This window comes from Carassius gibelio, chromosome A1 (assembly GCF_023724105.1).
Source record: "Carassius gibelio isolate Cgi1373 ecotype wild population from Czech Republic chromosome A1, carGib1.2-hapl.c, whole genome shotgun sequence".
NCBI lineage: Eukaryota > Metazoa > Chordata > Actinopteri > Cypriniformes > Cyprinidae > Carassius > Carassius gibelio.
Genome location: NC_068371.1, coordinates 35435306 through 35462056, shown reverse-complemented (window position 1 = coordinate 35462056; position 26751 = coordinate 35435306). Strand labels below are relative to the sequence as shown.

The window sequence follows — 26751 nt, the reverse complement described above, 5'->3', positions numbered from 1 at the left end:
CTATCCAGATAAGATCTGACAGGGATTTAGTGTCTATAAGGCGAGTATTTATACTCCTCATTCGACCTAAATCTGATGAATCTGGTTTCATTACCTGGAGCAAAGAAGGTCGCTGTGTTTGATATGAAATGCTATTTGTGGTCTACATTTCACATCCTCTTCTAACCCACACACACACACACACATATATATATATACACACATATATATATAATATTAATTCATTTTAAATGGAAATGTCAAGTGGTGTAACCGGTTACACCATTTGACTCCTATTACAAGCCTTTCTGTTAGGGGACGATTTAGTCAAAGATCACTAGTTTATGATGCTGATTAAAGATGTAATATTAACTAACCTACTATTAGAAACTAATTTCAGGTGTTTAATGTTTTTTTTTTTTGAGAAAGGGTTTGTGCCTACAACTTTATTATTAAAGCACTGTAAGTCTAGGATAAAATAATGATATTGCACAACATTAGTGTTTATGAAATGTTTAGCTTCGATGCACATTTCTGTTCCATTCACTTTACATTTTAAAGGGATAGTTCACCCAAGAATGAAAATTGCCACCTGATTGACTCACCTTCAAACCATCATATGTGCATATAATGTAATTCTTTCAGACGAATACAGTCAGTGTTATATTAAAAAAAATTGCACTGGCTCTTCAAAACATTATAATGACAGTGAATGGGTGATATTCAATATAATATAGATAATAAACTGCATCCATCCTTCATAGAAAAGTGCTCCAGGTGGCTCTGTGGTTAATAAAGTCTTCATGAAGTGAATCAATGCACTTTTGTGAGCAAAATATCCATATTGAAAACTTTATAAACCATAATCTGTAGCTTCTACTAGTTGTCTGCGGATGACGTAGGCATAGCATTAGCTTCTATAAGAATTCAACAAAGGTGTTTTCAGCACATGTCCTGCTAAATATATTGCAAAAAACACATTGCAATTTACATTTAGAGATAACTGGATCTCTGGCAGTGCTTGTTTTATATCGTGTTAGATTCCTTTCCACTGTGCTTTGCTATCTGGAATGGAAAGCATTTGGTTTTTAGCTGAAACTCTAGTCCTTCTGCTGACAATTTTCAAGTACACAAGAAGTAGAATGAGAGAGAGTGTCTGTGATTGAAACATCTGAGTAATACGGGTATGATGAAGTGACTGGAAAGCATGATGGGAGGTAAGAAAAACAGAAGTAAAAGTCCGTGGGAACTAGTGTTCACACAAGTCTCCAGGGCAGGCCACAGCCCCCTCTGGTAGGCCACAGTATATGCACACAGTACACAGCAGAAGCACAGTCACATCAACACTGCCACTTCAGTGATAGATATCGCTAAGACTAACTAAATACATTTCCAGAGTCTTATTTATTGAGTAGGCACTTACAAAATGACTGGTTGATTTTCACACATAAACTTATTTGGAAATGCAAAAGAGGCTGAAATTGTTATTTTACGATGTAACGGTCCTGAGGCCTATAGTGTTACATAAATTTAATAGATTTACTTACTGTGTTTCAGTAATTTTACCATGCCAACTGCTGTTTTTAGACCCAATGTGTCAATAAATGAATGCATTTTTTATGCTAATAATCATAATAGAAATTCTTCCACAAAATAGAGTTCATTAGTCGATCCATATAGGCCTACACTTAATGGTAACCACGCAACATTGGCACAAAATATAGAATAGAGCGCAACAGGGACCACTTACCTCACCAGGATTCTCAGCATTTCCCATTGATTTCCATTCCATAAGTTTAACAAATCTTCTGGGAGATGAACATTACAACAAGGTTATGAGAGTGTATACTTCATGTCTTTTATACTAAGATAAACTAATCTACCCATGTTGCAAATGATGTGTTTGCCTGTGCAATATGAAACGATTGACTTCTGGTCATTAAGTATAAAATATAGCAAAATATTCAAATACATACAAAAAAAAAAAAAAGTAGTTTGAGATGATAGGAAGGCATTCTATATATATATATATATATATATATATATATATATATATATATATATATATATATATATATATATATATATATATATATATATAGCAACAGTTACTTCTGATTGATAGACTGGTTTTCAGAATTTCTCCCAAGGATGATCACTTTTTCAGGTTGTTTGAACACATGTTAGGGCTGTTATGAAAGCCCCTACAGTCTCCGACATAATAGAGATGAAATAATCTATGAAATGTCCCCATAAAACATGGAAAGCAGTGCTTGCTTGTGTGTGTTAGTCATACACATGCTCTGTTTAGCCATAAATGAATGTGATGTAATAGCAGCCATTATAGCCTCCTCTGCAGTCTTCAGGGTTTCAGACCATTTTGTCTCTCTGTCTGCAGTACACAGAGGAGTTTGTGAGTGGGCTGCAGACTCAGTTGGAACAGACTCGTCTACAGGAAGCAGAATTACTCAGTGCTCTGAAAGAAATGCAGGACAAAGTGCTCGATCTGGAAAAGGTGTGTGCATGTGTGTCTTTGAATCTTCAAAAAAAAAAATAATGTTTTGCCTCAATGGTGATTTTTAGATCAGTGGTGATGATACGGCTCATACGCCTTGTGCACATACAAATGAGTGAAACTATTACTTACAAATGACTAGTAGTTAACTATACTCTATCAAAGCTTTTACTAAATGATGCTGAAGTATAGGACTTAATGGAGTATTGTCTGTGTGCTGTAGAGGAACAGCTCTCTGCCGGATGAAATCAATGTAGCTCAGCTGCAGGATGAGCTGAAGCTGGTGAAACTGAGAGAGCAGGAGACTCTGCGCTCCTTCAGAGAGATGCAAGAGGCCGTTACTGATCTCAACCACTGCTGGCAGGTGCAGAATCTCTATTCAGCTCTACTGAACTCAATTGTTGTGGCATTCATAAAAAAGGGAAAATTGATCTATAAAATTTCATGTGGCAACATACTTTGTTGGACCCTCTACTGGTCTACAAATCTAATTATTTGTGAATGTAATTTTCTATGACAGCATCATACATCTCGTGGTGGAGGAGTAGGCCATTGGAAGGAGTCTCCTAAAAAGAATGCGATGAATGAGCTACAGGACAAACTGATGAGTCTGAGACTACGAGAGGCTCAGGGTCAAGCTGAACTCAAAGAGGTCAAACTTAAAAACCTGCAGCTGGAGAGCCAGGTTAGAACTACAATATCCATATCAGTGTTATTTTAGTATCATTGATATACCATTATAATTTTTATTTTTATATATATATATATAAAACCTTTTTTTTTAAATATACTATTAATTTATTTTAGTTTAAGTGTTAAAAACTTCTAAATTGAGACTCGCCGACTAGCTGAAATATAAATGCCACAGTTCTCTTGTAACAAATTAGTGTGTACTCTAACTTATCATGCATGCATACTTTTTAGTACATTAAACTTCTATGTGAATATTTTCTAGGGGTGTTGAAATTGTGTCTACGATGCATCGCGATGCGGACATTAATTGATTATTGCCTGCTGACGTCATTTGCATACGCGTTTGTCACGCTAACTAAAAATGGTGGAAGGAAGCGAAATTGTGCTTTGTGTTTTTTGTCCTGAATCTCACGGCTGCGACGAAATGCACTTGCAACTCAGAATACTTTTATGATACGAAATTGATGTTAACAGTTTGTGCTTAGCACTTGAAATTGTCTTTATCCCCTTTTATTACTTTATATTTGCTCGTTAAATTCTTAACAATTGTTTTGATTTATTTTCCATTTGTAATCATTTGTAAAAATTACTATTGCTTGCTTACGTAATTGAATAAAAATGCATAAAATAAATTTAGTATGAAATGAATATGAAAATGTAGCCATGTGCCTTAATATTGAAAATTGAGGATGTGACAAATAGTGATGCAACGTGATAACGAATTGAATTGAATCGTTGGCATGATAATCGCAATCGGATCGCGAAACCAGTGACGATTCACACCCCTAATATTTTCACGCATAAATCATGATGCATTAGTAAGTTTGACCGTAAGTTTGTTTGTTGTTTTCCTAAAATAGAAGATAAAGTTTAGCAACCAAAACAACGGAAATTTCTCACACGTTTCTTTCTGTCTTCACAGAACCAGATCAACTGTAATCTAGTTATCAGACATGAACAAGAGAGCGCTGGCCTGCAGGAGAGACTGCAGAATGCGCTTTCCCACAACAAAACACTACAAAGCCAGCTCAACGAAATGAAAAGAAAGATGGCCGAGTCTGACTGCAAGGTGCAGTGCATTCACAGTCATACAATACAGGAAGAACAGATAACTGAATATTCAGTGAGATAAACAGTAAATGGGATGTGTCATATACTGTATCAATACCATATCGGTTGTTTACAGGAAAATACTGACTTTACAGAAAAAATGTTTTCTTTCAGTGTTGTCTTTCATCTCAAAAATAAAAAAATAATAACAACAATTTCATAAGAAAATCCCATACATTACAACATGTTTTCATACTGTACTTTATATTACTGTGATGCCTAAATTCATTTGTAGCATTTAAAATGTTTGACCTTAGTTTTCAATGCGTTACATGTGATTTAATTTAAACAAAATAGTGTAAAATGTTTAATATATACCTTTTATCTTTCATCAGACATCGGACATTGACAAATGCTTATCAGAATTATCAGGCAGAATTTTAATACCAGTGCATTTCACTTTTCTTTCAGAGCAAAGAAGAGGTGATGGCAGTCCGTCTAAGAGAAGCTGACAGCATGGCCTCTATGGCTGAACTCCGGCAAAAGATAGCCGAGCTAGAAATACAGGTGAGAAATACAGGCCATTATCCATGTCTGTTTAACAGGTTTAGAAATCTTCAAAAAAGTGCTGCCAACCACTGTATGAGTATAATTAAGTGTACGTGTATGTATTTCCTGCAGAAAGAGGAGGGATTGATCCAAGGCCAGCTGAATCACTCAGACTCCAGCCAGTATATAACTCAACTGAGAGAGCAGATCACTGAACTCAAGAATGAGGTGAGGCCGTCACAAACAAACACACATGTACACACACTAGTGTGCAAGTCTAGCTGCTATCTGTCACAATCTATATAATCTGCCTATGTGATCAGAAAAAACTCCATAAAGTTCACAACCCACACTTTTTTCTGTAAAAAAAACAAGACGTTTTCCCATGATCCCAAGTTACGGCAAAACCTGGCTTCTACTTTTCTTGAAGTGTCATTTATGTCAGTTAGTATGGCTTTTTGTATATTTTATCATCTAAATTTTCCTGTCTGCACTTTGTCACTATTCTTATTGGTGATTAACTTTGTACACAGTTTTAAAGTGGTATTCTTGGCATTTGGGACCCTCCCTAACCACAATAAAAACCACTCGAAAATCTTTTTCCCCATTCCCCCATATGCCCTCACACACACAGATGGCTTTGATGGTTTGATACTGTGGTGCTTACCCACGCACCCAGTCACAGCTTGATCTCACGCACTTCATGTGATGATCTTGCTCATTTGTAGAAAAGCCTTTCGTGACAGGGGGGTGTGAGAGTGTGTTGACATTCTCGTTCTCTTGTATTTATTTCCCTCTCTTTCACCTCTCTGTTCATGTATCACTCCGTTTCTCATTTTCGTCCCTCTTTTCGTTTTTGATTTTGTCATCGTCACTCACGTTTCCTCTCGCTCGATTTCTTTGCTTGTGTCAGTGTTTACATACAAATGTGAAGCGATTGTGCTCCAGTTTCATGGTTACTGTAATCACTGAGTTGAGATGCATTGTGGGCGCTTTCAAAGGACGGATTTTACTGCAGCGTTTTACATCAGCTCATATTTAGCTACGAAATAGGGTCACCATTTGTTCGGTAGTGCCAAAGATTTAGGATACTTTATTATCAAAACAAAACCTTCTAATCTGATATAACAAATGATAGTGAATTTTAGAGGATTTTTTTTTTTTACTTTGTTCTTCAACAGTATAAAATAACTAGTGTTTTAAATAGATATTTTATTAATAAATATCATATATACATATCATTCTTTGTGCATTTGCAGTTGTTCAATGTTTCAGCACTGAACGTGTTTTTCGTTAAGATTTGTTTCATTAACCGTACTTTTAAAAAATCTCGGTGATGTCCTAATTCAGAAGTGCTGTGCACTGACTTTTTGCTCTGTGGTTTTGGCTGAAACGAGATCAACCAGACAGAGGAAGTGAGAGGTGGGGCTTGTGTAGATGATTGTCTCAGGACGCTTTTCCATTGGTTAACCACAGCCCCTCCCACTCCCACACGCGCAAATTGCTAAAGCACTTATTGGGAAACCCATGACGTTTCAGATCTGAGATTTTAGCATAATACCTGTTTTAGGCTTTCATGAATGTTAGGACACACACACACACACACAGACATGCAAACACACACACTCATGCTCACTGACTCAGAAGGGAAGATCTGAAATGAGAGCAAAAATTTGTGGTCCATTTCTGTCACGCAAGAAAATCCACTGTCTACATGATTCACACACGTCCATAGTCGTAAAACATATTCACATGCAGGTTTAAACATACAAATGGTACCACAAAAGCTAAATATCAAAAACAGCTTTGTAGTTAGTTGTTGGTAAATAAAATTTATAAATTAAACCACTAAATTTCAATTTAAATGAAAAAAGTGTCATTCTTACTTTAAATGGCTAATCAATATTTGTCAGTTCTATGTTATTCAACACACAGGATCACAGATTGAAAACTCATTAATGTAATGTAAGCGAATGTAACGTAATAATTAGCAATATGCGTTCACACATTGAATGTTTTCAATGACATACCATGACAAAAAAATGGCTGCAGTAATTTTTTTAACCAATTCACTGAAATAAACCATCTGAAAGAACTTGTTTGCAGAAATAATTCAGACTTCCCATTACAAGTAACGAGCGATCAAGAGGCAAATGAATGATTTGCTCTGTGGAACTGAGAAGTATAGAAATGAGTATCTTTGATGGAATCAGTTGCAAAGGTCCTCTTCAATTCTTTTTGGAATTGAATCCAAGCCCTACAGAAAATAAATCATAAACTCATGTTATGAGCATTTTTTAGATTTAATCTTTTTATAAGGTCAAAAATGAGTCAGTGTTTTATGATCCATTATTGCCAATTTTGTTAGTTTTTATTAAAGGGATAGTTCACCTAAAAAGAAAAATGTGCTTTTAAAGGGATAGTTCACGTAAAAATGAACCCATGATTTACTCACATTCATGGTATTCTAACACCTGTCATGAACTAGTACAGTTTCTTACAAACCCGATTCCAAAAAAGTTGGGACACTGTACAAATTGTGAATAAAGGCTTAAAAAACCAGGGCACCATTCACTGTCATTATACAGCTTGGACAAGCAGGACATTTTAAATATAACAGCGATTGTGTTCGTCTGAAAGAGGAATGTCAGATACACCTAGAGAATCCTGAGTGTGAGTAAATCATGGGCTAATTTTACTTTTTGAGTGAACTATCTCTTTAATTTACTCATCCTCAGGCCATCCAAGATGTAGGTGACTTTCTTTCTTCAGTAGAACAGTAAAGAAGATTTTAAGCTGAAACTGTGGTCCTTGGTAATTCATAAAATGCAAGTCAGCAGCTGCACATCTTTGAGAATACAAAAAAAAGCATATCAGGGATCACACAATTAATACCTGTGGCTCCTGGCAATACATTGATATCTTATGAAGTGAAAATATCTGTCTGTGCAAGAAGCTGAACATCATTTACAATATTATTACCTGTAATCCATAGCCTCAGCTAAACGGTCTGCATTGATTTCTGATTTGCGAACAGATCATTCTTTTGAACCAGTTCTTCATGACTTGCATTTTATGAATCACCAAGGACCAGTTTTCAGCTAAAGATTTTAGTTTTCCTAAATAAAAGAAGTCATCTACATCTTAGATGGCCTCAGGGCAAACAACTAATTTTGCAATGTTTTCATAGTGTATACTGTGTTTTTTTTTATTCTTACCATATTCTTACATTTTGCTTATGCTGGTCCTTCTGCTAGACAAGCATTGATCCAGCATTGGTAAAATTGGTCTTTTCTGCTGAACTGTGCATTTGTAAGAATATTTGCCAGAGTATTGGGATTGTCAACACCTTTCTCTTAAACATTTTAGATCAGGCGGCTGCGTGGACAACCCTCCAAGTTCCAGAATACTGGTGAAGGCGTATATCAGGACCTATGTTTGGAAAGCCCAGCATCTGCAGAAGGTGATTACCTCAGTTCGGACGAGGACCCTCTTCAGAGCCACTTGCCCGTAACCTCCCTGTATCCGCACCATTCATCACCTCGTCTGGACAGTCAAGGCAGCACGGACAGCGACGGCGAGGAAAGGAACGCCATTCAAACCCCCTGCCAAGACCCTCTGCCTAACCAGCAGCAGCTTTACCCGAGCATGGTGTGCAGCGAAGGACTCGAGAACTGAGATGGCTTGAAATGGTGAGACGGGATGGACAGAGTCCTTTAGGAATAGACTGCAAAAAATGCACAGATATATAGAGTGAGAGAGAGATTATGTACATTCACCCAAAAGCTGTTAGAGGTAGGCCAGGAACTCGATGCATAGCACGACATTCTCATAATATACTTGGCCCTCACTCGAGCTGTGTCCGAAACTTGAAAAACGCACCTTTTCTTGCAGTAAATGAAGCTACGGGGGCACCAAGGCATATCCAAATTCAGTGTTTGCCTTCCATTTGTTCGACTTATAATATCTCCACAATCCTGTGCACTCAGTTTGGTGGTTAGAGATCAAACGACATCTGATAAAGAGATTAAAAATACAATAATACATAAATGCCCTTTCCTCATGTTTCTAAAAGCTTGAGTTTACATTTCTACACAGCATTTTGTAGTCACTAAATACTTGTTCATCTAAACTTTCCTTGAATTAGTTCTAGCTCATTAGATGTGACGTTTGGTGTTTTGGAAGGTGGTCCTTTTATACAAATACATGGCAGCTGCCTTCAGTTTCGGACACAGCCTCTGTCTCTTTGTCTTTTCGTCAGTGTGTCTGTTGCATGTTGTCTTAAACATATTGCATCTCTTCCCACGACTGAGTTTGGACTTCTGTATAACAAATACCAATATACATTCACAAACTGTCCTCTTCTCTTGAGTGCCAGAAAGTGTGGTCATTTTTGCCATTTTTCTCTTTTCAAACAAAACAGTGTGGCCTTGAAACTACCTCTAATTGAATCAGTCACTCAATCCCTGTAAGCATACAAACTTCGCCAATTACAACAGCCGTCTGGCTAGAAATGAGGTGACTGACGAAAGAAAAAGCAAGCAGGAGATGCACCTTCTGGTACACAAGTTTGCAGCATCCTGTCAAAGCATGGGATTGTCTTTGTCATGCTCCGTTGGCACCTAACATAGGGAGCATCTCAGCTGTTTGCTTAGAGGATAGCAGCAGACGTTCTTTTGTTTCTCTGTCTTGTTCCTGTGGAGAGGATGTGCACCTTTTATGTTTATCTCAAACGCAACAGACACTACAATCACTTTAATTGGAGGTGAAGGCCGAAGGAGAGAAAATAAGAATGAACGAAGTCTTATTATATAATAACATAATAGGGAAGTTAATAGTTACATAGATGAATATTACCACAGCTCATCCATGTATCTGTGTGTGATCAAACTGTGTGTGATCAAACTTTTGGATGGAAAGAATCCATTGCAAAAGAAAACTGTCAGCATTATGTTAATTGTCTATTTATTTTGTATGTTTATTTTTATTTTTTATAATGTTAATGTACATGCACTTCACGCGTACAGAGGCCAAACTATTTAATTTATACTATTCTTCTGTGCCAATCCTGAAAAACGTTATGAAGCTGAAACTACAGGGCTCCAGAAAAGAGATGACTTTAAAAAAAGGGTAAAGGAAAGAATAACAACTGCTGCTATGACATATCTAGTTAGGTATTTTATTATTATTATTTTAAATATGTTCATAAGGACAACCCCTCTCCCATATAAGGTAGATCTATAAGTCCAAAATATACTGTGAAGTTATTATTGACTTGACGCTTGAGTTGCCTAGATTTGTACACTACATAAATACCCCCAAGCAGCTTTATGATATTGATTTGCATTTCACATTTCAACTGTTAATCATCTTAAGGCAGTTATCTATCTTGTTTTTGCCGATTCCAAAGCAACTTCCTGAAGCATTTGTGAAGACTGTTGCTCTTGGTTGATATTGAAGAAGTTCATTTGTAGAGCTAAAGCTTGCTCGCATTTGACTGAACTAGGAAAGGTTTACAAACAAATGTAATCTACAGTTAATTGCAAAATAATGGGTGGTTTTGTATATACATATGCATTATATTATACAAATATTTCATACTTGTAACAGGTTTTTTTCCCTTTGATAGAGCTTGGTCAATTCAGTTTTTTTTAACCCACAATTTCGTAACCTGTCTTGAAGACTTCCATCTAACTCAGTACTGTCTACGATGCTGTGTTTTTTCTGACCACACATGGTACATCAGTGTCATTGCCACTGCCTCGTTTTGCTAAACCTTGTCATTTGTTGCATTCATCAGACATTTTACATGTTTACATGACTTTCTAAAAAACAATACATTGCCGACATTTGCACCATTTACTGGTTATAGACAAAAGCCAGTGAGAAGCTGCTCTCAGTCATGTCTCTGACAGTGTGATGCATTACCAGACATCAGAGTTTTGGGGAGAAGTATTCACAGTATGTGCTGAATATGTCATGAAAACTATTTAAGTGTGTTTATAAAGCATATCTTTTATTGAGTGGTTGTAAGTTCTCAAGGTAACCTAGGGTTGCTGTTTTAACATACCACAGTGTTGAACCAACTGAACATTGTCTTTTGTCTAATGCAAAATTGTTTATAAATGGTTTGTGTCGAATCGCTTGCTGTAGAGCTGATATTTTTCCTTTGATCAAATCTATAATGCCCCTTGCACTTATATACACATATACATCATACCCGGAAAAAAAAATGACAGACTGAGAAATAACAGTGTGATAGACCAATAATTATATTTTATGCAAAAAGACATGAGGTTTTAATATTTTTTCATATTGCACTATAAAACTAAACCTCCCTAGCATCATCTCTACTAGGGCTTTACTCTGATTTAGAACATCCTTCCTGTTACCCAGTGACCTCTGTAACATTTAAAACCATCCACAAAACCAGTTTCAGAAGTGAGTACCTTTTATAAACTCCGTTCTGTACAAGAAAGCAGAAAGTAAAGGAAGTTGCTTTGCACCTTTCATTTCTTGCTGGTCTTTAAAGAGAAACCTCAGAGGGTCCCTGAAGCCGAAAATCTTTGCAGAGCAGTTGTTGTACCAACATTTGTTCTGGTTTGGGACTGTTGGATTTCAAATAGTCGAAGGAAGCTTACCTCACATCTTGATTACAAAACACAACGGTTTTGTGGTGTGAGTTTTAGCTTCTAAAGAATATTTGCTAATAGGAAATCAGAAATGGCTGTTTTGAAATTAACTTGGAGTGCGAGTTGTTGTTTAGTGAGTTGGTTTTGTTTAAAACAAAAAGCCAGTCTTATTGGAAAGGCTTTGTCAAGCCCATTTATGTTACCTGAGCAGGAACATACCATTTTCAGATCGCCGGTGGGTGGTTAATATTTGGTCAAACACATTTGTATCTCACATTGAGCTCTAATTTCAATCACCTTCAGAGTGGCTGAATTGAGTTCTAATCAGTGGAAGAAGAAAAAGATGAATGAAGAAGGTTACGGTGATAATAATATCAGTACTTTGTGGTATTATGAGTCAGTTTTCCATGCATCAAGTCTATCACATATCTCAGAAGCACTATATCACTGTAACAGTTGAAACTGAATTCTTTTGTACACTGTTATCAGAGCAGTTAATTATTTATTTATTTATTATTATTTTTTGGTAGCATCTTCCATGCCAGTGTTTATGTTTATGTTATGTGTTGTTGTTTGAAGGTTGCCATGTAACCAATGATCATAATGAAACCCTGATTGGTTTCAGGAAAGGTATGTCGTCGTTACAGTAGATGACCTAATTAAAACAAAATGCATAAATGTCCGCCTTTATGCATGAACTTGCAGAAAGTCACTGTTGAAAGAAACACTTATTGAATTAAAATGCCTCTTTTATCAGGATAGTTTAATATTGCAGTATAATAACAGGTTTTTTTTTTGTCTTACATTTTCTTCAAGATAAGTAAATGTGGAGATGAATGCATTGGGGGAAATAATATTTGTCAAGTGTTCCAAGCATACAGAAAATGTGCATACTGTATGTACTGTATTCAGTGTCTTCATTCAAATATGGTTTGACTGCTATTTCAAACATTGTGTGTATCAAAACAGCAACCCAAAAAGCAGCTGCCTTACCTCCACAGTACGTAAATGTCCTAGTCTCCACATTACACTCATCAGACCACATCCTCTCTCTCCTACACTTTTACTGATGTGTTATTAAGATTGACAGTACTAAAGATATATAAATGGCAGTGTTATCAAATGATGATCCAGTGTTCTGTATTTGAAGATAAAATGTATTAAAAAATGAATAAACATTTATGCTATACATTTGCAAAGTTCAAATGTTGGTGTCATGTCGCTACTTTTAGCATTAAAGTGATTTGTATGTTAAAGGGATGAAAATTCAAAAACTCTTCAATCATAACTAAGGCCTAAGCTATACATTTAAATTTACATAGTCATTAAATGACTAGTCATTTAGCAGACGCTTTTATCCAAAGTGACTTACAAATGAGGACAATGGAAGTGATCAAAAACAACAAAAGAGCAATGACATACAAGTGCTAAACAAATCACAGTTAGCTTAAATGCAGTAGACATAGCAAGGGCTTTTAAATATATATAATAAATAAAAATAGGACGGAATAGAAAAATAATAGAGCAGGTAATGTTAGAGGGCCTTCTTTATATTATTGTATAATTAATAAATAAAAAATAGACAGAATAAAAAAGATTAGCAGGTAGTTTGATTATTTATTTATTTTAAGAATATAATTAAAATAGTGCTAAAGTTAGAGAGTCAAATAAAGATGGAAGAGATGTGTTTTAAGTCGATAATAACATATAATATTATTATTGCTATACATACATGTAGCAACTTAAGACTGGTTTTGTGGTCCAGTGTCTATTCATGGTACTAGAAAAATTATGCAGCATTTATGTCTATATAAAATAATGGAAATATTCGAAAAGAATATATAGTAACCCGGTATGTGTATATAACTACATATATAAGCACTGAAAATCAAAATGTAACATTTTTCAGTCTAAAACGACTGGAGAACCACCAGAGTCTAACAAGATGTTTTGATGAATTTTGGTGTCCAAACAACATTGGAGCCCCACTTGACTCTACAAATTTCTTGCTAAACCCATAAACCTGCAAACTGCAGTGTTTCCTCCTGTTCGCCATCCCTACAGTGTAAATGTCATGTTGGTCGGCCTAAATGTGAGGACTTAATGTCAGTTATTTATATGGTTTTAAGGCATGGGCAAAAGAGCTAAGTGTTGTTGCACCTCACAGTCACTCACTCAACCACACTCTCCACGGTTCATCAGTCTTTCTACACTCTCATCACTTTTCCTTCTCTTTCTCCCTTCTTCATCTGTCTGCGTGGGGTCTGTGACTGTTTAATACCTTCAAGGACAAAAGCAAATCTGAGTTAGAATGATGTGTCATAATCGCGCCTTCAAAACCATATCACAGTAAGGCCTACCTATGGTTTACATTTGCAATGAATGACTACTGCAGCCATTTTTGCAAAGAGAACGTAAAATTACCTCAGTGTTTTTCATTAGTCACATCCACAGCTAAACGAAACAAGTGCTTAAGATGTGTAACCAACAGAAAAGGCTGTCTTTTCGATGAGACCACCCTGATTTATTTTGCTGGTAGTTTTCCTTCGAACTGCAGCAGCAGCAGCAGTTACGGTTAGCATAAGTCTGGTTTGTAACAGCTCGAGTCAGAGCGCGCGGCGGAAACTGACGCGTCTGTGGTCGGCCGGTGCTGTGAGCGCGCGTTACCGAAGTTTCAGTTTTGCTGCGCTTTAAGGAACGCGCACCTGTCCTCAGTGATTTATTACTGCTAGTGACAGAGACACAACAGCGTAGCTCGGCCTAATTTGCTTGCAATTTACACAGTCAGGAGTATACTGCATTTAATGTGCATTTTATTATAGAAACACCTCGTGAAACTATTGGCTCGCCCTGGACGCATTTACTGGTAAGTCCTAACAGTTTATTTAACAAGTTGAGAAGTTCGTTTAGAACTACTGGCAGTGCACTGACAGGAATCACTCAACTGCCATTAGTTTTGAAATAGATTATGTGATTTTCACTCAAAACCCCTAAAACCACCTGTCTTCACACCAAGTAACTCAATACTTAATATAGGCCTTGATTAAATTATATATTAAACCTAAAAGTCAAATATGCATCTTTGAACTTATCTTATGTAATCTAATTTAATACTTTATGTACATTACATTACAATATGTAATAAGTTGAAATTATCATTTGAAATAATCGCACAAATTGTTTGAGATGTTTTAGATATATATCCTATTTGTACTTGAATTACCAGAAAATTGTCAAAATTATACGCAATAGTGTACATTTAATACATCTGTGATATGAAAATATAGTTTGTTTTTTATCAACACCATAATATATCACTGTAAGATTTTCTGTCTGTGGTAAAACAAAAACAGATGAAAAATTAATTTGAAAACACTACTGTAGTCTCAATTCGTAATGGCTATTTTATTTTTCAAACTTTATACTAATTCAACATTTGTTTTAAGTTCTGTAGTCAGCTTTTACCCTAGTAAACACAAATGAGTTGAGTTGCGAAAGTTTAATATTTAATATTTCATTTAATATTAAAGAGTTAATAATTTGAATTTCATATATTAGTACTTCATCAGTCTCATGACTAAAAGGATAGTCAATATGACCAAGATTTACTAAAACAATCATCACTGTTTAAATTTTACTTATATAGTATGTTGAGTACTTAATGAACTTTTATTTAAAATCACTACATTGTATGTTACATAGACTTAATAAACTGATTTATATATATATATATATATATATATATATATATATATATATATATATATATATATATATATATGCTGTTATATAGTTTTCAGTATATTTTGGAAATTTTCCACAATATTTTAATCAATTTTTGTATTTATTTTAACCTAGACCTATTACATGACATCATAAAACAAGATTAGACATAACAGCAGGTGTTATAGAGATTTTTACTCATTTCATGAAGTGATGATGGGGATTTTAGTGTTTCAACAGGAATACGCCGTCATGAACTTGCTCTGATAAGCATCTGAGAATCTCTGACTTGGCAAGATGAGAACACATTTCTGTTTAGTATCCAGAGTTCGTATTTAATTTATTGTCAAAAAGAAAAAAAAAACTTTAATCCTTTTATTTGAGAAATGCATTTTTGCCCTCACAAAGGCTGTTGCTTGCAAAATTTGGAGTCATTGATGCTGAACCAGAGCAGAGAGATATAGGAAAAAAATATTAAGAGAATCTTTGTTTTTTTTCCTACTGAAAATAATTTCATTATAAGCATAAATCAGAATTTGGTTAATAGTGCACATTCAATTCTCATTTAAATCAATACATATATTATGCTGAGATTTAATATACATCATGTCTCTGTTAATATGGTTGTTGTATATTTTATTTCCCTCTCTCCATTTTTGGTCTTGCAGGACAATCATCTCTGTCGCTGGTTCTAGCTTTCTTTGTTCATTATGCCTCGTTCATTTCTGGTGAAAAAGAGCAGGAAGGGAGGTTTTCGCTCCTCTCTTCCCATCGCTGACGTGCCCTATCTAGGCCTGGTGGGTTGGTCTGTCCCCATAAAAGTGGCTACACTGCCAGAGGAATCAGGCCAAGAGATACAAGCATATTCTCCAGTCATGCAGCAAAACAGTACACACAACAGTCTCAATAATGACTGGAAAAAAGGTATGTAAATCAACAAAATTATATTTTTTCTGAATGCATGAGGCAGTTTTGGGGAACCCTTTTTATTTTTTGTATAGCTATGGGGGGAAAAAATGTCGCAATGTTCAGCTCTTCTCATGTGTTTAATACTTCTTCTTTACTGGGTTTCTGCAGATCCAGTAGATTTCCGGTACGGTCCTTCTCCATCTCCAGTGCACTGGTTACCTGTCAACTCTAGAGACATAGCAGACATTCAAGGGATCAGCAGCAGAGACAGTTCACTGGACTGTTCTCTGATGAGTACTCGGAGGGATTTGGGCCCAAAACATTGCAGCTTATGTGGCAAGGTATGCGTCCCCCAGGAACCCCGAGTCCATAAATCATGCTCACCAAGAAATACAAGTCAAAAAGTTTTCCTTGAGTAGCGCTTTGATTGTATTTCACTTTATTTTGGTCTCAAGTCTTTCTATGATGGGGAAAAAAACTCTTCACTTCCTGACTCGCTCTTTGAACAGTTCTGTTTTGAATTTTTACTTTAGGTTTTCTCATCTCTTACTCGTCTGGAGTCTCACTTGTACAGATCGCATGGTAGTCATCATGGACGGTCTCTGGTATTCTGTGACAGCAAGGACCCTGTGATGCCATGTAGGATAAAGGTAGGACCATTCCTTTGCTATGTGTTTTTTTTTTTTTTTAAGGTCTTCCTGATAAAAGTTGTTATATGTCTCCCTCTGATGCTGAATAATGTAACTGCAGCTTTAGTAAATGGTTTAGTAAGTGAATATTGTTCTCGTTTTTTTTAAGAAGTATGGCACTTAATCTCTGCCAGTTCCAACTTTGTTTCTAATATTTAGTATGTAGGTTAGTAGGCGTTTCTACCTTTTTTGTGAGCGATTATTTCTTTGAATAAAGTATATCTATATATACAGTATTAAATCTTGCTTGTAAAACAGTCATTTTTGTATGCTGATTCTTGTTAAACTATACATGTATTTTTAAATTGTGAAAACTCATTGTGGATTTCAGGAACGAACATTTGAGTGTAAGGAATGTGGGAAGGTATTCAAACGCTCGTCCACTCTGTCCACCCACCTCCTGATCCACTCGGACACACGGCCGTATCCCTGTCAGTACTGTGGCAAGAGATTCCACCAGAAATCCGACATGAAGAAACACACCTTCATACACACGGGTGAGACTCACAGAGATTTGAAACTTTGAATTGGATTGAATCATTTGGATATATGAAGGGGGGGGGGTATTTTGTAAGTTATCAGAACCTTAGAAAATCACCACAATCTGCAGGAATATGTTCCGTCCAGCATTCTATTCAAAGTATATTGCTTTCCATTTCCAAGATATTGAGCACATTTTCATCGCTCCCCATTTGACAAGGTTAATTTTCTTTTTTGTTTAGGAGAGAAGCCACATGTTTGTAAAGTGTGTGGTAAAGCCTTCAGTCAGAGCTCCAACCTGATCACACACAGCAGAAAACACTACAGACCCTTCAGCTGAACACACACTCTCCTCCAAGAGGATCTGAGGGCCTACCCAAACAAGACCCTTTGAGAATGTACATAAGTTAACTTTAAACACAAGTATTATAAATTATCAAGTGCATACTTTCTTCTATACGTTTAAACCAAGTCTTTTGTTCATGCAGCAGAGCTTAAGAACAGTGTTATGTGTGATATAAATGAAAGTGTCATAGCTGTGCATCATTAATAAAAGGAAAGTACAATATACAGTGCACAATTGAATGCAATGTAAACTACCGGATCCGGTAATACTGAAATGAGTCAAGCAGCAGCACAGCTGATGGCCACAGGTTTATTTGAGTCACTGCAAAACATTTGTTTATAGCTCAAGGTGAACTTGCATAAATCCACAGATGGCAACAATCAGATATCACAAGTTTTTTTTTTCTCCTTCTAAAGTCTATTTAATTAGACACCATTTTAAACAAAACTTCAGCATAAAGAAAATACTTAATTTACATTTTCTTTTGAGACTGTGTATATGTATCTGTCAAACAAAAAGAATGGTGATTTATTAGTTGGGCTTCATCCAGCTCATCAGCCTCCTCTCAGGGCTTCATATTAGAGGGATCTGGAAGGACAGAGAGCTTAAGCTGAAAAAATTACAAATGACTAAAGACTTATTAGAAATCAGAGATGGTTTAAAAAAAAAAAAAGTGGCTGTAATTGCATACTGAGGGAATGAAGTACAATGGCTGACACTCACCTGTAAAGCAGCCCTCAACACATGGACCATCTGAGGGCAGACAAACCTCCGTTGAACACATAAAATAAATCTGTGGGAAAAAGACATTGTCGAATTTCAAATTTAATTAATATTTTCTGTGAATCGACTATTTTTCCAAGCACTCCCAGAGCTGCTTTTTACCTCCTCATCTGTCTGCAGGTCTGCATCTTCAGGTAGGAACTGGAACGTAGTGATCGTGAATCGTCTAACGTGATTGATCAGGGCCTCTTCAGGTGTAGCAGGAGGCTTGTGGGTCGGGGTCTGGTCAAGAAAATTTGGGCACCTAAAGTCAGAAGTTTGAAATTATTATTAAAAAAAAAAAAAAAAAAAAAAAATCTATAATAATAATCTCTTATTCTAACAAAGACTTCCTCCGCAAGGATGCATTAACTTGAATTAAAAGTGACAGTATACAGTATATAAACCAGTGTTTTTGGCTAAAGCAACATTTACAATTTCAGTTTGTTCCCATAAAACTATGCTAGAAACGTCAGTGCTTTCATGCGGTTTTAAAGCAAACATCTTGTACCCATCATAAATAAGGATCCAGGCAGATTTTGCAGAGCGTGGATATGCCACACAGTAATGCACCAGCAGTACAGCAGTGGGGTCTGGAGGGTTTAGCAGACGCACTTCCAGGTAGAGGGGTTTCCCCAGAAGCATACGCAGGGGCTGGTGGTATTGTGGGTAGAAATCAATGTAGAGCTCATCTGAATGAAAAGAGGTTGTAGTTAAATGCACAATCTTATAAATCACTTTTTTGGTTGCAAAAGTCACCAAATGCCTAGATTTTCTTGAACATAGTAGCATTCCACTTGGGAAAATGTTTAATATTTTTAACATATTGTAAATGGCTCAGCTAGGTTTTATATGAAGAAAATGTTTTAACAAACCTTTTGCAATCCGGAGCTGAACTCCAAACACCCCCTGAGCTTTGATAGAAGGTCCGAGGGATGGACTTTTCACCAGATAACCCACACTTATCACCGATCCAGGTAAATACCGACACTCAACCAGTAGTCTGGGACAACAGGGAACATCTCAGCATGTTGCTTGGCTCTTTGTGTATCAGTGTAACTGTACTTTCATGTGTACCTTACAGGCGACTCTCTAGTGATGGTACCGTAACTTAGACTGAGGGGCTGCACTCTATTCAGGATCTCCACCATGTAGACGACCGTTTTACCCACCTCCTGGAGACCTTTCAGTTAGACTTGTATGCACACATGCTCTCAGATACATACCTATTGCAATGAATCTACTCACATATCTGTGCGCCCCGCATTCATCCAGAGGGATCTTGAAGAGGGCCCAGTCAGCAGTAACTTTTTGGGGTGTGCAAGGGTTGTCGCCAGCTGTGACGAGGCTGGCGGGGGATAGGGGCGGATCCGCGGCGGATGAGTGGATCGAGAAAACAAAATGTCGATCCATTGTGCATTCTGATTGGGATACACAAAATACACTTGTTTCTTGAAAATGTTCTTGTTGGATTTTGAGAGGTCTTTTGTAAAGAAACTTTACACCAAAAAACAAATGTTGTAAAATGAAGAAAATACAGCTGTCAGTTTAGAATGTTTTGGATAATAATAATAAATTTAATAATAATGATAATAATAATAAAAATAAAACCTTCTGAGTCCCAATGCTACTCCAGGCAAAAGTATATTGACACATAAAATACACTTTTTGTAATTTACTTTCTTACCATACACAAGTAATCTGATTACATTTTGGTTTAAAGGTGTACTATTTTTGGTTTAAGGTTTTTGCTAAAAAAAAAAAAAAAAGAAAAAAAAGTATCACCCGCTTTTCAAAAACCACTGTAAGGAAAAAAAAAGGTAATTCTTTACTTGTAGCCTTTTTATAGAATGCATTATAAAAATATATATTATGCCTTTTATTGGTACCTAATGATGCGATCTATGACCTCATGAATAATAAGAGTAATGTAAAATAACAGAAATAGAGTTTCCCTGCTTACTGCTGTTAAAGCAGCTGGCTTATAAACTACTTTGGCATTATATGGAAGTAAGAGGAAAAGAAAATGCCATCGAAACATTTCTGAAGATGGTCACTTCCCCTCATAGGATACATGAATTCCCACAGTTCGAGCATTGCGAACAGTGAGCTTTTGTTTTATCTTCATAGAAATTCCACACAAATTACATTTTAGAAAATGACTGCAATTCCGCAACTCTAGAACCTGAAACTTTCCCAAACTGCTGATTTAAAACAAGCAGGAGGTTCTTTGATTTTTACCACGTGTGGCCCCTTCTGGACTGAACGTCTGTGACTGACTGTATTCGTCGTCTAACTGCATTGAACCGAACCATGACGTCCATAGCATGATGATTCAGGGCTAATACATGTAACATTACACTGCTAATCTAATTGTTAATCTAGTTGAATCTAATCTAATCTAATCTAATCTAATTAAAGTACTTTACGAACACCTTTATCATGCATTTTTTATTATATATATATATATATATAAATAACACGCACACGTTTTGTGTTGCCAAATCTTCTTTAGAATTGTAAGCATACTCCGATAATTACGTTGAGATTTATTGTAAATTACTACACAATAAATGTTGAATTAAGGTTTGTGTTTCTGTTATAATTTAATATTGTCCAGCTCACCGTCCATGGGGTAATGACATGATTGGGTGTCTGCAGAATAGCAGCAGCCTCTGTCATGGCACTCGGATGACGATAACGCCCCAGATCCACAGACCAACTGCTGATCAGGTGCAACATTACACTCTAAAACACAAAACTGCAAAGTTTTTAAATACGTTTTTTTTTTTTAAGTAACAATGTTTGAATCCACTCATAAGAAAGATTCATATTGTACCTTGACTTGTCACAACCTGACACGACAGCAATGACTCAGCTGCGAGCCCTTTCGGTGTCTGATATTTTAATATAATCCTGTACAGTCCATCCTGATTAACAGAAACAAATATTCAAGAAACCAGAGTAGCAGTACAACTTGCATAACAACAAATGACAACACAGACCTTCTGAGTCATGTGACAGGAAGAGTAAGGCAGGAGGATGTTGATGGTACCATCTTGATCCCTTTTCACAGAGTACCCACAATGACTGGGGGCCTCCAAAATACTAACAGCTTCTGTTTTCATCCCATTGGAAGGGTCTATAAAAAAGATTAAATTTTTATTATTAGTTTTTTTTTAATACAAGTCTCAATACAACCTATAATTGCCTCATTGTCATGGGAAATTATTCAACAGAGTATGCTTTCTGAACAGACCTCAAACTCACCCTGTACATAGAGGCTCGATGTTGGTCCAGGTGGCAGTTTTACACTCATATGTTGGCTAGAACACAACACTTCAAATTTAGAGGGTGGTTGAGTGGCTGTGGGTTCAGTCGTAAGTTGAGGTATGATTTGGTGCAATGGTTGTGTGTCTATATCCTCAGTGTACTGACACTGAAGCTGTAGGGTTCGGTATCGCAGTTGAGAGAGATCCCAGAACCGGACAGATAGAGAGATCACTGTGGAGGACTGAAGAGGTAAAAAGAGAGAAGGCAGGCAGCAGGAAGAGTGAATCATACATTCAATTATATTCCAATTTTGAATTAAGGTTTATTATTGTATTTTAATTCAATAACTGACGTATTCAATAGCACACTGGAATGTGCTGAATCTCAACCCTGAGGGCTTACCATTTTCTTTGTGTGGCAGGAAGGCAGTGGTGAAGAGAGCACAACACTGCCATCTCTGGAGTGGAGTGTGTAATTACAGGCTGCTTGTACTGATGCAATGGAGATCCAGGTTTTTGTCTCAGTGTCTTCAAATAATACCACCACAGAAAAGCAAAAAAACAAAAAAGTTTTGATGTGTATGTATGTGTGCAAATAAACTACACTACCAGAAAGTTACAGTTGTTTCTCTTTTTTAAATAAGTCCCTTAATCCTCATAGAACGTCTCATGTTATATATCTCACCTTTGACTTTAATGGAGTCCTCTTTTGCTGAGGGCAAAGTTGCCATTATTTTATTCCTCATGCAATTAAGAGAGGGGGACATCTGGGAGGGTGGTGTAGATGGAGTCGTAGGAAACACAGGGAGTGGGGTCTTTTGCATAACTAGAGAGGCCAGAGGATTGTATGTAGTTTGAGGAAATGACGTCCATGGCTGGATGGTTGGTTGTGAAGCAGTGGTAACGGCTGGCTGATGATATGGCATGGGGTACTGAGAACAGAATTTCTCAGGATAAGGGGGACAGGATACAGGGTGTGGTGAATATTGTGGAGGGGGTATCGTTGGGTCTTGAGGTACGGTCTCTTCTTGCGTTTGTGGTATTTGATCCACAGCGTCATCAAAAAGAGGTGCTGGATGATGAAGGGGATATTTGGGATAAATGGGAGCTGGTGGCAGTGATTTATGGTATGGATGAGAATAAAGGTAAGGAAGAAAGGGAATCAGGTGGTGAGGAAAGGGACATGAGAGGGTGAACTGACTTCCATCCAAAATCACATCAAGGATGTTTTCTTTATCCTACAGAAATACAAGCAAAACTTCATGAACTGAAACACGGCTCCATATCTCCTTCAAAGCAAGCTGTGACGGTTTCAAAAAGGACCTTTTGTGACATTGAGAACACTGAATGCTCCTTTAGTGATTTTATTATTTGTTTAGATATGAAAACAAATTTGGAGGTGACAACCATGAACTGTGATGCAGTAGAAAATAATTAAGAATATATTAAATGTTTCAATGATTGTTGTATACTTGCAGACAATCGAGTTGGCTGTAACTGCCCATAATAACGATATATTAAAAGGTCTCTTACATTTAATATAAGCATCTCAGTGATATTTTAAAAATGATACCAAGGTCAAGTATTAGTGTGTTCTGGAAACTCTAAACATTAACAAACTTGCTTCAGTGCCTTTTATTAATTTGGAAACCTTTTATTTGGAAACCAAAGTGAGTGTGGTATATCTAAGAAATAATTTTATCATCACAAGAAAACCATGAAATAGTTGTTGAATACAGAGTAAAATACTACTTTTGAGGATAGACTATTTGTGTCAAATCTGAATGACGTACTATAAGCCTAATGCATCAAAATCAATAAGTGGACAAATGTGGTAATTTATAACGAATGTAAGAGACTTTAAATACCTTCATTTTAAATATCTGTTTCTTACCGTAACGGTCACACATCTTGAGCTGTAAACAGTATGGAGTAGAACAACCTCAGGAGGAGAATGTATGCGATACGCACACGTCTCAGACAGGAGAGGCAGTATTTTCCCATTCACTGTGGATAACAAAAACTGCATTTAAGACTCATCTTGATTCACTGAAGACAACTGTAAGTTTATATAAAGTAAACTTTTTTTGGCAAGATTCTAATTACAAGACAATTTATATCGATGCGAGAACAACTATAAAATTATTAGTTTCATTTAACCTACCTTTAACCCTGTGTTTCTCTGCAGCGTCCCGGGCTCCTTCTATTTTAATGACCATGCCAAAATGAGAGCACAAGACAGAAGGGGTTGGTTCGGAGTTCACAGGTGTCATAGGACAGGATATCTTTATGGGACTGCCCCACCACAGCAGTGAAAGAACATAACTGCCATTCTGAAACGCGGAAAGACTGATTAAAAGGTTAAATCTGGACCATTATTTTTTTATTATTATTGATTAAACGTATCAGAACAAAGTCTACAGTACAAGATGAAATATTTGGCACCTCTTGTATGATGTAGCACCCATCATATGGGACTATTAGGACCAGATCTTCCCATGTGACCCTGACAGAATAACCACAATATGCAGGTACCTGGAATAAATGCAGTGGGGCTGCATCCACTGGGAATAAAACACACCAGTTAATTTTCTTTAGGACCATCAGTTTAAAAAAAAAAAGAATACACTTGAATTCCTCACCTCTATCTACAAAGATGTTCGTGTAATCTTTTCCAGTCGCTGTTAAAGTCATTACTTCTTCTGAACAGTGTACTTTAGGTAATGTCTTCTCCATATCGGTGGATTGGGAGCTGGACCCACTTTGAGAAGCATAAAATTTCCCCGGGATTGCCAATCTTCCAAATGCTTGGGGAGTTAATTCATTAGTTAAAATAAATAATCTATTTCAAAAACACACCAAAACCTTCATATTTCCACATTTAAGGTAAACACACCTGGGGCGTCACCTTGAAATCCAGATTCGATTTCAAGAGCTCTTTTGGGTAAACCTGTTAGTGTAGCGTTCTCCGTGTTAGAATGTATAGCTGCACTGTCGTCGGATCGAAATTCATACGTGGATTTATTCGACTGAAGAGGAAGCGTTTCTTTCTTTTTTTCACTGGGAAAACCAGCTGTGACTTGAAGTTTTGAACTGGCGCGTCGAAAGCGCTTTCCATTCGGATTTGTTGCTTTGAATTCCGACGCATCGCTTTGGAGCTGAGGTGAAAATCCGGTTTTGCTGGCAAAATCGTACAACACTCTACTAAAACTGCTTTCTCCGGAATAACCAAGGTCTTCCCGCTTAGGCGTAGAGCTAAAAGAACGACAGATGAGATGAAGTGCTATTGCTGATAATATCAAAACTGAAACGAAGGCTTTTAGTTCGCAAGACATCGCCAGTTTGCTGTTTAACGCTACCTCACATGTGAACCGAAGCTCGCACGGGCAAACAGCGAGTCTAATCAACGAATTAATCTAGACCACCTGTAAATGTGTCAGTGACAGTGACGTGTTTTTTTTTTTTTTTGTTTTTTTTGTCTGGATAAGTTAACTTTTCAAAAGTAGCCTAACTTACCCTTGAAATGCATTTAAATCATAAATACTAATGGAAGTTTTACTTTTTTTTTTATTCCTGTCAAAAAAATTATATTGGAATTTCAGTTTATCCTTTAGGGTCTTACTGGATTCCTAGAATTTAACATTCTGATTGATTTTAATGGAATTTAATTTTCTCCTATAGGAATTTATTTATATAGTTTTATAAAAGAAGTCACTGACTTTTTGCGACAGGTGGGTTTCAGTTTACCGCTTTTCTCATTCATTCCTAGAGCACCGGGTTCGCACCATTGACAGTAAAAGAAATGGACACAGCGACCCCATTGGATTTAACGGAGACAAGTGACTTGGCAGCGCGTCACCACGCGACTCTCCTGGACAATCGAAAATGGGCAAAAATCCGGGAGCTGGTTGCTGAAGCCATGCCCACATATCACGACGCGTTGAAAGTGACCACGCCCTTAATTGTGCAGAACTTTAAGGCTTAATATAATTTAAACGGATTTATAAAAAAAAATTCACCCCCCCTCACAGTTGTCATGAAGGGAAAAATTAGTTATATAGACCAAAATTATTTTTTCCTTATTTGTCAGTTATAATCATCAAAATTAAAAGAAATATACATTTGAAATATATCAGTCTGTGTGTCATGGGTTTGATGAAAAACATTCCAAATAGAAGATGGTTGGGCCATGTTGGTTCAGCCAATTAATTTTGAATGTATTGTTGATGGAATCAAAATCAATAAAGTTAAGATCACCATTATAATATGCATTTAATATGACTTATTGTCTCAAATAATGAGATTTATTTCTCCATAGGAATTTTATTATAACCTCATTAATAAATTTAGATGTGGGCTTATCCACAAAAAACGGGTTGGTAGGCCAAACGAAACAGACCCTCTGCCTTAGCGAGCAGTGTTCTGCCTTTTATTGACCCTTTGTAACCAACAATCACATTTTTTGTGTGTGTTTTGGTAATAATAGGTTTGAAGTTTGCTGAACACCTATATTCATCTTTAGTAATTAGTATACCAAGTATGTTACCCTATTTTTGACAGCAATAGCCTCAATAGAAGAGAGCAATCTTTAATTGGAAGCAATTCGCATTTATTAAAGTTTACATTTAAACCCGAAGCTTTAGAAAAATCATACCTGTATCATCCGCTAATTGACTAATTTTTATTTTAGTGTTACCAATTGTGATACCCTTTAACTGACTATTGTTTATATGTGTGCTAAGGAATTGTGTTGCAATTAGAAACTGGTAAGGAGAAACTGCACATCCTTGCTGAACGTTTTAAAAAGAATCTAGGAGAAGTACCATTACTTAATATGATAGAGCTGTTACCGTTTATGTACAGCATTTGAACCATCCTGCAAAAAGCATCACCAAAGCCAATTTTTTTGTAGAGCCTGAAATAAAAATGTATGTTCCAATGTGTCGAAAGCTTTGTAATAATCTAAAAAGAAAATGAAACCATCACTGTCTATTAAATCTGAATAATCTAACACATATAGAAATAACCGGATATTACAAGAAATGTGCCTTTTCTGCATAAATCCTGATTGTGGTCAATTACAGTGTGCAAAACATATTTAAATCTGCTCCCAGTGTGAATAGTCTAGCTCATCTGCAGCTGCAGTGACACT

General features: G+C 36.4%; 2 protein-coding genes across 4 annotated transcripts in view; one reads left to right on the top strand and one right to left on the bottom strand.

The window, feature by feature from the left end:
- Positions 1-17787, top strand: part of LOC128018994 (EVI5-like protein) — a 41917-nt gene extending 24130 nt beyond the window's left edge. The window contains exons 14-24 of one of the 2 annotated variants that reach the window (XM_052604942.1): positions 2378-2494; positions 2718-2858; positions 3015-3179; positions 4110-4256; positions 4709-4804; positions 4919-5014; positions 8156-8363; positions 16219-16391; positions 16584-16700; positions 17071-17236; positions 17462-17787. In XM_052604942.1, coding sequence (XP_052460902.1) covers positions 2378-2494; positions 2718-2858; positions 3015-3179; positions 4110-4256; positions 4709-4804; positions 4919-5014; positions 8156-8363; positions 16219-16391; positions 16584-16700; positions 17071-17236; positions 17462-17559 — 1524 coding nt within the window. In that variant the 3' untranslated portion in view covers positions 17560-17787. Of the gene's footprint in view, positions 1-2377; positions 2495-2717; positions 2859-3014; positions 3180-4109; positions 4257-4708; positions 4805-4918; positions 5015-8155; positions 12625-16218; positions 16392-16583; positions 16701-17070; positions 17237-17461 lie in introns of those variants that run through there. The other variant, XM_052604935.1, reaches the window with a different exon arrangement.
- Positions 17788-17860: 73 nt separating this feature from the next.
- Positions 17861-25007, bottom strand: LOC128018981 (uncharacterized). Of its 2 annotated transcripts, XM_052604923.1 has the most exons (18): positions 24496-25007; positions 24242-24406; positions 24045-24163; positions 23764-23932; positions 23494-23606; positions 22285-22837; positions 22003-22127; positions 21598-21841; positions 21333-21469; positions 21167-21257; positions 20953-21075; positions 19576-19748; positions 19405-19502; positions 19203-19330; positions 18839-19019; positions 18451-18592; positions 18289-18358; positions 17861-18153 (listed from the first exon to the last, which is right to left on the bottom strand). In XM_052604923.1, the coding sequence occupies exons 1-18, from the start codon at positions 24932-24934 to the stop codon at positions 18131-18133; spliced, it is 3093 nt and encodes a 1030-aa protein (XP_052460883.1). In that variant the 5' UTR covers positions 24935-25007; the 3' UTR covers positions 17861-18130. The 2 variants fall into 2 exon arrangements, with proteins under 2 accessions (XP_052460883.1, XP_052460874.1); XM_052604914.1 differs by having other exon boundaries at positions 17861-18358; positions 24496-25004.
- Between the last annotated feature and the right edge of the window lie 1744 nt (positions 25008-26751).

Bases quoted from the DNA above. Each gene is read 5' to 3' on its own strand.
- LOC128018981 (XM_052604914.1), bottom strand. From the start codon at position 24,934: ATGTCTTGCGAACTAAAAGCCTTCGTTTCAGTTTTGATATTATCAGCA. The intron at 19,749-20,952 runs GTGAGCTGGACA...TATCCCAATCAG, and splicing joins ATGTCATTACCCCATGGACG to AATGCACAATGGATCGACAT. The intron at 19,331-19,404 runs GTACACATGAAA...CTGTTGTCCCAG, and splicing joins ACTAGAGAGTCGCCTGTAAG to ACTACTGGTTGAGTGTCGGT.